Source organism: Lucilia cuprina, chromosome 3 (assembly GCF_022045245.1).
Source record: "Lucilia cuprina isolate Lc7/37 chromosome 3, ASM2204524v1, whole genome shotgun sequence".
NCBI classification, from domain to species: domain Eukaryota; kingdom Metazoa; phylum Arthropoda; class Insecta; order Diptera; family Calliphoridae; genus Lucilia; species Lucilia cuprina.
This window is the reverse complement of record NC_060951.1, coordinates 60,361,599-60,373,535: the sequence shown is the minus strand read 5'-3', so window position 1 is coordinate 60,373,535 and position 11,937 is coordinate 60,361,599. Positions and strand designations below refer to the sequence as shown.

The following is an 11,937-nucleotide window of genomic DNA, read 5'->3' as shown; positions in this document are numbered from 1 at the left end:
ACTCGAATACTCCTTGGCTACGCTCACGCCAAATTTTATCCCGATCGGATCAGCCGTTTAGAAATGCCAGATTTATTTCCAAAAAATTTCAATTCTGCCCCACTGTGCGTCACACACATACCTAAATGAAAAAATATTTACATTTAAGAATGCTTAAAATGAAAACAATTCTTAGCTACTCATTTTGCTAAATTGAGATTCTTTCGCCTTAAGACTCTTGGTTGGCTTAAACCGCCGCATCTTCTTGGATCTAATACTTTTTATTCAGAATATGCAAACATTAATTTCATTACTACATATTCTTACCTCTCTTCTACCCCAACAACGCAACGCCTCAGGATCTGCAACTCAAGCAGATGTTACACAGTCTTTATTGTTAACCTCAATTTCCGGTTTTATCATACTAATTTTGTTTTCAGTTAACTTATTGAAGCGAAATCTATATTTAAAGAGATCATCCGGCCATCTAGATACTTTCATTTGGGCAAGGGTATCTAAAACCATTTCATTAAAAATATTTTATATTAAAATGTTACCAATACCGACAATTAAATTAATTGAATTCATTGTTATACCCTACACCACTATAGTGGGGAGGGTATTATACGTTTCTGCTGATGTTTGTAACATACAAAAATATTGGTCCAATACCCACCTTAAAGTATACCGATCGATTCAGAATCATTTTTTGAGTCGATTAAGACATGTCCGTCCGGCTGGCTGGCTGTCCATGTAAACCTTGTGCGCAATCTTTAAGATAATTTGATGAAATTTGGACCAAGCATGTTTTTTTTGCACTGGGACGAAGCCTATTGAAAATGGTTGAAATCGGTCCATTATTTCATCTAGCCCCCATACAACCGTACCTCCCGATTTGAACTTTTTATACCATAATTACGTCAAATATTTTGCTATCTCTTTAAAAATTGGCACAAATAAGTTTTATGTATAGTTACGTTTATACCATAATTACGTCAAATATTTTGCTATCTCTTTAAAAATTGGCACAAATAAGTTTTATGTAAGTATAAATGACGCTGCAGATTTTCGTAAGGATCGGCCCATATTTGACCCTAGCCCCCATACAAACCCCCCTTCAAAAAATGACTTAAAAGTCTAAAATTGACTTGTAACCATTTGTATCGCAATGAAACTCAACGTAACTAATTGTTATTTAGAAATATATCCTTTTCCCAAATTAACCGAGGATCGGTACATATTTGACCTATATAAAGCCTCATTTAGCAATTTTAGTTTTTTATCAATAAATTGCTTAAATATTTTGGAATTATTGGTAATATTCAACATAAAACTTTCTTTATTAAAAATAAAAATTTTATAAAAAGTAAAAATTTTAAAAATATACTCATGGTGTAGAGTATTATATGGTCGGCCATGCCCGACTATACTTTCCTACTTGTTTTTATTAATTTTATTTTTTTTTTAATTTAATACAATTTAATAATAACACATTTTGAAATTTTAAAATGTCATGTTATTGTTGGTTTAAAGTAGGGTCGCAGCTACAAAAAATATTTCAAATTTAATTCAGATTTATAACAGTTTTTTAACTTAATTTTTGTGTCTATCATAATATTTAAAGTAAAAACAAAATCTGTTTACTTTTAACAATAACAATAAAATTTAAGGTATATGTATTTTTGAAAAATACTTTAGATATTCTCATTAACTTGCGTTATAAAGCTAAGTTCATTATTTTTCAAAGTGCATAAGAAAAGCATTGTTAAATTTAAATGTAAATGTTAGTTTGTTCTGCGCAACGAATTAAACACATAAATTGGGCTATTTGACAAAGAATTTTTATTAAATTTTAAAAATATTTAATTAAATCCAAATTCAGAATCAAACAAAAAATTCATAAAGCCGCTTAGTTTTTTTTAATAAAATAGGACCTATCACGAAATTCGTAAAATCAAGTGCTAAAATTCGTAAATTTTTAATTGAAAAAATTTCCCGACTTTTCTTATTAAAATAATATACTATTTGCGAAAAATAATGATAAATATTCGCAATATTTCCAAACAGTAACTTAAGTTATTTGTATTAAAATTTATGCAAACATTTTATATGAAACAGATTAATTATTTATTGTATTTGGACAGAAAATTCTTTATTAAATCTATAAAAATTTTGTTAAAAAAAATTTAACAAACATTTTACTAATTCTATAAAATTAAAATTTGAATATATATATATATATATTATATATATATTATATATATATATATATATATATATATGTATATATTATATATATATATAATTATATATATATATATTATATATATAATATATATATATATATATATATATATATATATATATATATATATATATATATATATATATATATATATATATATATATATATTTATATATATATATAATATATATATATATATATATATATAATATATATATATATATATTTTACAATAATATCATTTCACATTCTGAAAATTAAATTTTTGTACTGTGAAAACTGAAACACTTATACATTAAAATTATTTGGATAAAGTGTTTGTTAGAAAAAATTTTTCTTCTGTGTAATAATTAAACAAATTCGTTATAAACCCAAGAAAACAATTGTTAAGAAAAAAAATGTGCATATTTTTTCTGTGTATAATCCACTCTTTGACAATAAATTTATACACGGATAATTTTCATCTTTATCTACCGATGTTCTAAATATTCTTCATTGTCTATTGGAATTTGATTAATTGGGATAAAAATTTGCTGACTTAACGTCACATCATGATCTAATGTCTGAAGTTTCAAAATATTTTTATCACAGTTTTGGACATTCGCTTCGAACAAAGAATATTTTTATTGCGACCTAGTTGTAAAGTAAATTTTAATATTTATATATGTATATACTAGCTTTTCTACCCGGCGTTGCCCGGGATTTAAAATGATTTATGATATTAAGTCTATAGATCAAATAATATTGTTTTTGCTTTTTACTCCTGCAAATAATATGACGAAATTTAACGCTAAATTCAAAATATATAAATTCAGAAGAACTTTAAAAAAATTACCAAAAACCACACATTTTCCCCTTTTCAAAATTCTTTGGGTTTGAGGGGTAAAAAATTACCTTTAAAATTAGCAACAAAACAATAAAAAATATTAATAGTTAAGATTTCGGTTTTTTACCATTTTCTCTATTAAAGCATGATTTAAACTCTTCAAAGCATTTGAAAAGGTACTTCACTAAAAATTGGGAAAGCTAAAATCAAAATATATTTTTTTAATGAGCCTTCACATGATCACACGTTAATTACGTAAAGTCTTAGAGAAAAATGTGTACTAATTTTCCCCCTTGATACAAAATACAAATATTTCCTTTGCAGTTTTATTTGTCAAAAATATTGATATTTATAACTTCAAAACTCACACAAATTCAAAAACTTCATATCATTTTAAGATTACACAACGAAATTCGTTCCTTTTATTTGTGAATTATCCCCTTATTTATAAACAAAATTTTTATTTTATGAAACGTTTATAAATTAAATGTTGTTTGTGAATAAGGGTGTAGAACTGGGGGAGCTTGCCTTTCCCAGGCCAAATACCCTTGTGGGAGAAAAGACACCAAAAGCTTCCAATTCTATTAAATTTATTAACAGCCTCTTGCTGCTTTAGATTAGTTAACAATTTTGTTGAGTGTTAAAGAACAACTAACTTAATTTCTTAAAACTAAAAACCACAAAGGTTGAGATCTGAGGATTATTAAAACAAAAACAAAATAACTCAATGTAATTCAGCAAATAAGAATGAGTACAAGAAATGAATATAAAAGGAAAATATAAAAAAGTAAATATGGAAATTTCATCTACACTATAAAAAATAATATAGGTTGAAGTCGCTTCAACATACTCCCGCGGGCGAATGGCAAATGCACCCTTTCCAAGGACCATAGATTATCCAACCAAATTTGGATTTTTGAGCACAGGGTCCGTTTTCTAATGGTACTTCAATTTCATTGGAGAGAATTTTCTGGGCAATATCTCTACCAAGTACTCCATCTACTTCTCGCCAGGTATTGAAGAATGGATGTCCTAGAGGGTGGTAATGCTTAAAATGCATCATGAACGCACTGTCGTTAATGGGCTCAGATATGTTGACATCTAGATATGGCTTTATAGGTAATTTGACTATAATTTCATCTGACTCTTTATGTGGAAATGCGGGCTCTAAAACAAAAAGACCGCACTGATTTCCTTGCTTATCGGTTGTTGATTTAAATTCTGGTAGCCATCTCGCTACCTCTGCTAGAACATAGGAGTTCTCTACCTTTGGATTGATTACAAAGGTTGTATACATTTTTGATCCCCGATGGTTCATGTTTACTCGTACCAGTGGAGGTTGAATTAGCCAAGTAGGCTTTTGTCTCGATAGCGTAACATAACTGTCTATCGAATCTGATTCCAATAGTTTCGGAATTGGTTTTTTGATTGGGTTTGATGTTGGAGTTGTCTGCGTGCCGCGTTTGGTTAATACTTTTTTTATTGCACCCTTTGATGGTTGCACTTGTTTTGCCGTAGTCTCAGGAAGAGTAAAAACCGCAGTTGAGTCAATTGCGTTTGGGGTCTCTAGGAGAGGACGATTCTCAGTCAATTTATCTGTGACTATGGGATTTAGGAGAGGACGATTAGCGTTCAATTTGTCTGCGACTGTGGGCTCTAGGAGAGGACGATTAGCGTTTAATTTGTCTGCGACTGTGGGATTTAGGAGAGAACGATTCCCAGTAAGTTTATCTGTGACTGGAGTATTTTCGACCTTAACTGCTACCATGGCCTCAGAAAGAACATTGTCCACTGTTGTATCACCACTCCACGCCGATTGGTTGTCATCCTCAAAACTGGAAGAAAGTGGGTCCCGTTCTTCACGATGTAGAATTGTGTGATGTCTAGCATTACACAGCTTGTTGGGACCATTTTCAAACTGGCAACGTTCTCGTGAAGTGCACCACTGACGTGAGTGATCAAAGGCCAGACAGTTAAGGCAATAACCCTTGTTTATTATGGACAGTCGCTTTATTCCCAGACTCCATTCTTTAAATCTGCGACAGTACTTTAAAGGGTGATTTAGACCACAGATATGACATTTTGGTTTCCCGGTAGTCTAGATTAGAAAAGAAAGAGATAAAAGAAATAGGTACAGTATAAATAAATATTAAGTGCAATTGAGATCTCTTTTTACTCGATGAGGGGAAATTTGGTAAGTTACTTAGTTACATCTTTTAGGTGGATCATTAGGGTTATTTGTTGGTAATAAACATAACTTTACAACAGGTCGCAAAATAGTACCGTTTCTAGTGCGAACTTCAGCAACTCTTATTTTGCTATCACGACCGTAAATGACATTGGTTACACGGCCAAGCCGCCACTCTGTAGGTGGTAAAAAGTCTTCTTTAACTATGACTATATCATCTGGCTTTAAGTTGTCTCGTTCTTTCTGCCATTTAAAGCGCCGTTGAAGCTCGGATATATATTCCGTTTTCCATCTTCTGGCGAAAATATGTTGAAGTGCTTTTATTCTCTCCCATCGTTTCAAAAATTGCACATTTTCTATTTGGGGTTCATCAGGGGCTTCTGGTAGAGCAGTAATCGGGGCTCCTCGAAGTAAGTGACCTGGAGTTAGCGGTAAAACTTCCGTCGTGTTTTCTGTTATTGGTGACAGTGGTCTCGAATTTAAAACGGCTTCGATACGAACAAGTAGTGTAGAAAATTCCTCATAGGTAAATGATAAGTTTGCAGTAATCTTTTTTAAATGGGTTTTCATACTCCTCCCTGCAGCCTCCCAGAGGCCACCCATATGGGGTGCGTATGGTGGAATGAAAGACCAATTGAAACCATGAGTGCTGTATTTTTCAATTAGAGCCTTTTCTGCTGACTTCAAGAAACTATTGTGGGTTTTGAGTAAGGCATAACTTGCTCCGAGAAAGTTTCTTCCATTATCGGAAAACATTGTTTTAGGGAGACCTCTTCTCCCAGTAAATCGGTCAAAACAAGCCAAAAAAGCATCAGTGGAAAGGTCTGAACAGCTTTCCAAGTGAACAGCTCGAGTACTGAAACAGACGAAGACGGCTGCATATCCTTTTAGAATTTTAGCATTCCTTAGATTGGAGGATTTAATGCTAAATGGGCCAGCAAAGTCAACTCCGGTGTAAGTAAATGGCAGGGAGAAATTCACTCGTTCTGGTGGGAGCGCGGCCATAATTTGTTGCTGGAACTTATGTTTATAAATTGTACACGCCTTACACTCACGTATGCATTTTCGTATGAGATTTTTCACTCTTGGGATGTAGTATCCCTGTCTTATTGCTCGTAGCATTATATGATGCTCAGAGTGGAGCAGGATCCGATGCGTAAAATTAACGAGTAGTTTTGCAAAATGACACCTTTCTGGAATTATAATCGGATAACGTTCTTCGTAACTTAAACCTGAATTACTAAGCCTGCCACCGACTCGTAAAAGGTCGTCTTTATCGATAAATGGACTCAACGTTAACAATCTGCTTTTGCGACTTAATGATTTCTTTTCTTTTAAATTATTGTAATCTTTTCCGAAATATATCTTTTGGGCAATAGAGATGAGTCGAATTTTCATACAGCTTATTTCTTCTGAAGTAATGAACTTTTCGGTCGAGAATGGTTTTTTAAGGACTCGGTTTATAAATCGAACTCTATAGCATAGAATTCTCAACGCCTTTTCGAACGATGAAAATTCTTCAAGTAAATCAATACTTTTCACATCTAAGTATAGTGTTGTAGTATTTTTAACCTCTAGGTCTGTTGGATCAAAAGTACGTGGAGTTGGCCAAAATGATCTATGAAGTTTTAGCCAGGTGGGCCCATGCCACCACAATTCTTTATCTGCCAGTTCCTGGGGGGAGCAGCCACGTGTTCCTATATCTGCGGGATTTTCTTCGGTTTTTACATGCTTCCAGTGACGAGTACTTGCAATGTTGACGATCTGGGCCACACGATTTGCAACAAAAGTTTTCAATGTATTAGGTGGTTTCTGCAACCAGCCTAATACTATAGACGAATCTGTCCACAAAAATAAGTCATAGGTGAACTGGCAGTTCGTACCTAAGCATTGTATTAACTTAGCAAGCAATAAAGCTCCACACAATTCGAGCTTCGGAATCGTAGTCCTCTTAATTGGAGCTACCTTTGTTTTTGCAACTAACAATTTGCAATCAATTTGTCCTTCTAAGCTTTCTGTTCTGATGTACACAGAACCGCAATAAGCCTTCTCTGAGGCATCACAAAAGCCATGTATCTCTATGCGATACTGTGGTGAGAAACCTACCCATCTAAGGAATCTTAATGTTTGTTATAAATGGCAGATTCTTCAAAAATGAATTCCATTGTGTAAGTATGAGTGGAGATACCCCTTCATCCCAATCGGATTTTTCCTCCCATAACTCTTGCATTAGTATTTTAGCAATTATGACTATTGGGCCAAGCCAACCTAGAGGGTCAAATAATCTTGCTATTACCGACAAAATTCTTCTTTTTGTAGTGGAGGGGGTAATTTCAATTGTATCAACAACATAATAAAATGAATCCGATATCGCATTCCATCGTATTCCAAGGGTTTTTATCGTGCTGGAAGCAGCAAGTTTCAAAAAATCTTCGTCTAGAAGATCCTCCCGGGGCAAGTCCTCGAGAAGAGACTGATCATTTGCAGTCATTTTCTTTAATGGAAATTTTGCTGATTTTAAAGCCTTTGAAAGCTCGCCTTGTTTGAGCTTGGCTTCTTCAAGTGTGTGCCCACCGGACAAAATATCATCCACGTATACTTCATTTTTCAAAATAGCGGATGCCGTGGGATACAATACTTTGCAATCTTTACTTAGCTCTAGTAGAGTCCTGATTGCCAAAAAAGGTGCGCTATTCACCCCAAAGGTCACAGTATTCAATTGGAACGAATTCACATAACCGTCTGCTGTGTTACGGAATAGAATTCGTTGGTATGGACGATCTGCTTCATGAATCAAAATCTGTCTGTACATTTTTTGTATATCACCAGTAAATACGTACTTGTAATTTCGCCAACGTAGCATTATCTGGATTAAATCTTTTTGAAGTGTAGGGCCTTGGTATAGACAATCATTCAGGGAGAAACCACTTTCAGTCTTTTTCGAGGCATTGAATACCACTCGTACCCTAGTCGTTTTACTTTCGGGTTTTATGACAGCATGATGTGGAAGAAAAAATGATGAATGTTTTTCATGTTTGGGCTCATAATATACTACTGGTTCCATGTGATGCAAATCTAAATACTCTTGGAGAACTTTCATATACTGTTCTTTTAATTCAGGGGATTTATCAAGAGTTTTTTCCATCCTGTGGTATTGTGCAAGTGCCATATTTCTTGATGGACCTAAAAATATTTCATTGGGATATTTTTCTTTAAAAGGAAGTCGAACTATATAACGCCCATCAGATTGTCTAGTTGTGGTTTTCTGAAAATAGTTTTCACAATGAACATCGCTCTCATTCTCTACCTCGCTTTTTTCAACCTCTTCTAGCTCCCAAAATTTTCGTAATTGCTCGTGAAGAACCAAATCCTCTGAGTTAGAGATTACTGTATGAAAGGAAGTGATCTCGTTCACTGGTTCAGGACCTGACAAATACCATCCAAAGTAGGACTCTCTTGCTTCAAGGCAATTTCCAACATTAAGCTTCACACCAACTAAATTTATAAACGGTAAATAATCGCTACCAATAATCATGTCGATGGCTGATGGTTTAAAAAAGTAGGGGTCTGCTAGACACAAGCCTTTAATTTCCAGCAAATTGTGAATTCGAATAGGCCTAGAAGGCAAAAAATGAGCCAGTTTCGGGACTACAATAGCCTTTATTTTAATCTTAAAATCTGATTGACGCGATTTAATAGTTACATTACATTTTCCTTTAGAATACCCTACTATTGTTCCACCAAGTCCAGATACTTGGGAGCTATGGGCCTCAAGTGGCAAGGCAAGACTTTGTTGAATACGTTTCGATATAAAACTAGATTCTGAACCTCCATCCAACAACGCTCGAATAGTAAAAGTTTCGCCTATATGTTCCACATGAACTAAAGCTGTAGGTAAAATCGTAGTTCCTTTATGTTGAGAAAAATGAGTTTGAATTGTTTCAAATTCGGTAGTACTATCAGTTGTAGATCCCCCTGATTGTATATTTGATATATTTTGAGTCCCGGACCCAGATGGCCTTTCATCATCTTTCCTATATCGACTGGGCGATGTCCTTAAAGTTGGACCCATTTTCGATTTTTCGTCAAAGTCCAAATGGAGCATAGTGTGATGTCGTTTGTTGCATCGGCTACAATTTTTTGTACTAGTACATTTTGATTTATAATGATTGGTTGAAAAACAATTTGCACAATATTTATTTGAGTATACAAATTTTATTCGATCCTTAACTGATAAAGACTTGAAATATTTGCAAAACATTAATGGATGATTCTGCTTACATTTATTGCAACTAAATTTGTTCTTTGCAGGTTCATATTGGGAATGGAAAGTTTGGGATTTTGTAGCATGAAGCTCTTTACTTGAAGGTTTTCTTAAATTCGTAAATGTCTCCAAAGATTCTATTCTTTCTGATAAGAAATCGCTAAGTTGTTGCCAAGTAGGCAATTCCTTGTGGTTACTCAAAGAATCTTCCCAGGCTCGCGAAGTTTCTTCAGGAAGTTTTGAAGTACAAATGTGCATAAGAAAAGGGTCATTGCTTGCAACTTCTACTCGAAATGAATTTATAATTGATAAAGCATCGCTAACCGTATTTTTTAGCAATCTCAAAAACTTCAATGTTTCATTCATAGGGGCTTGGATACCATAAATCTTCTTGATTTGGTTATTTATCAAAATGCGCTTATTCTCATAACGATTCTTTAAAGCCTGCCAGGCTAACTCAAAATTAGAATCTACTAACTCATAATCCTTTATGAGTTGGTACGCTTCCCCCCGTGTTTTGCTATGCAAGTAGTACAATTTGTGAGCTGGAGCTACGGAAGGCTCATTTCCCACGACTGCCATAAACATGTCCCTAAATGCAGGCCAGTTGTTGAAACCTCCCTCAAAATGTTGAATTTCAACTGCTGGTAACTTAAGCGACGAATGACGAACTACCGTTGTTTTCTGAGCAGGAGTCTTATCCCTGATCATGTCTAATATTTTGGCTTTTAAAACTTGGTATTGTTCACAAACCTCTTCATATTTCAAATAAATTTCACTATGAGGATCTTCTTCTTCTTTTACCTTATCACCCGTTACAATATATTCCTCAAAAGTTTCAATCATTTTTGTCCACCTTCTTTCTAATTCAGTTTGTTTAACTTCTAATAATGATAGCGTAAGAGATTCAGGTAAAATTTTATCGAATGATGAACAATATGTTGCTAGATGTTGAATATCATATTTGCATTTTCTTTTCGTCGCCATCTTAAAAAATTTTTTGCTTTAAAATTTCTTTAAATATAAATTTTGTTTTTGCAGCGAAACGTTGTGTATATAAAAAAAAACAAACAATTTTTTTTTTTTTTTTTTTGAAAATTTGGTGCCCCCTAATATTATTTTCAAAAGAAAAATTCCACCAATAATATCCGTCTGTATATTGAAAAAAAAAAAAAAAATTAGATTAATTTTTCCAAAAAGCTTTGCCTTAAATTTGTAAAATTTTATTTTTAGAGCCACCTTATTATCATTTTGTTTCTTTTCACCTCTCTTCGTTAATAACTATTTACCAATATTTATTTCAACCACCGCACCTTATTAAAAAAAAATTACTTTCAAAAAAAATTTTTTTTGAGCCACCTTATCGTTTGTTTCTTTGTTATTTTCGTTGAAAATTATTCGGCAGCACTTTTTTTGTACAACAACAATACTTTGTTAAAAAAATCCACCGTTATTATTTTTTGTATTTGCAAAATAGGAAAAATAAACGTTGCCAAATTTCCCGAAAAAATATTTAATAAAGTAAGTAACTCCAGCCACTCACCGTTTTCTTCTCGCTAAAATCAAATCTCGAACTTCTTTTTTCAGCCATGAGACACCTGTTGTTGTTGTAGTTGTTGGATTTTTTTTTTTTTCTAGGAGAAGTCTTCTTGTGTTGTTGTTTGTTTTTTTTTTTCACAATTTTTGATTTTCTTTTTTTGTTTGTTTTTTTTATGCAATTTTGTTGATGAACAATATTGTTTTTTGTTTTATATTAATTGTTTTAATTGTTTCTTTGTTTGGTTTATTTAATTTTATTAAAATATTTTATTCACACTGATTTTTTTTATGCTTTCGTTCCACTTCACTTTTCAATAATACGTTGTTTGGCTTAACATCTTCACATTTGTTCTTTACTTTGCTTTTTGATATTTTTTAGTTGATCTTGTTGTCTTTCTCTTTCATTGCAATTAGAGTTAGTGGAATGATTGAAAACGAAACAAAATTATTGGCGCTAAATCAATCATGTAAGGCGGGAAGAGTGTGACAGATTGTTACTTATTCATTTTAGTGTGTGTGAATATGTAACACCAGTGTTGGTACAAGGGGTACAATTTATGATTGATGATATTACAGGGAACTTTTTGAAGATTTTGAGGTTATGTTTTTTGCTAATAATTGTGGTGTATTTTCGAACAAATTTTAAGTTTATCTTCTAGAGATTTCGCAACAGTTGCACAAAATATAAATTTAATACTGTACTTACTCAATTATTTCTTTCTATATGTGACCAAATGACGTTTTTGTCAAGGAGACAGTTTCTTCTCTGTTAATTTTTGTGATGATTCTTCCTCCCTCTGGTGCTTTAATGAACTTCTTACGTGCGGTAGACGTCTTCCTCATCAAATGGACACCCTTGAAGGAAAATCTCAATAGACCTCTTGTCTATAATGCTG

The 11,937-nt window shown here is 33.0% G+C and overlaps 2 protein-coding genes across 2 annotated transcripts in view; both read right to left on the bottom strand.

Annotated features, from left to right (window-relative positions):
- Positions 1-11,937, bottom strand: part of LOC111676011 (neuronal acetylcholine receptor subunit alpha-7) — a 257,859-nt gene that overhangs the window by 79,916 nt on the left and 166,006 nt on the right. The window lies entirely within an intron of this gene.
- LOC124418729 lies at positions 3,563-11,930 on the bottom strand. The gene is made up of 2 exons (XM_046945937.1): positions 11,046-11,930; positions 3,563-5,148 (listed from the first exon to the last, which is right to left on the bottom strand). Exons 1-2 carry the CDS (start codon positions 11,091-11,093, stop codon positions 3,892-3,894), a joined length of 1,305 nt encoding a protein of 434 aa, XP_046801893.1. The 5' UTR covers positions 11,094-11,930; the 3' UTR covers positions 3,563-3,891.

Bases quoted from the DNA above. Each gene is read 5' to 3' on its own strand.
- LOC124418729 (XM_046945937.1), bottom strand. From the start codon at position 11,093: ATGGCTGAAAAAAGAAGTTCGAGATTTGATTTTAGCGAGAAGAAAACG. The intron at 5,149-11,045 runs GTGAGTGGCTGG...TTTCTAATCTAG, and splicing joins ATTTTAGCGAGAAGAAAACG to ACTACCGGGAAACCAAAATG.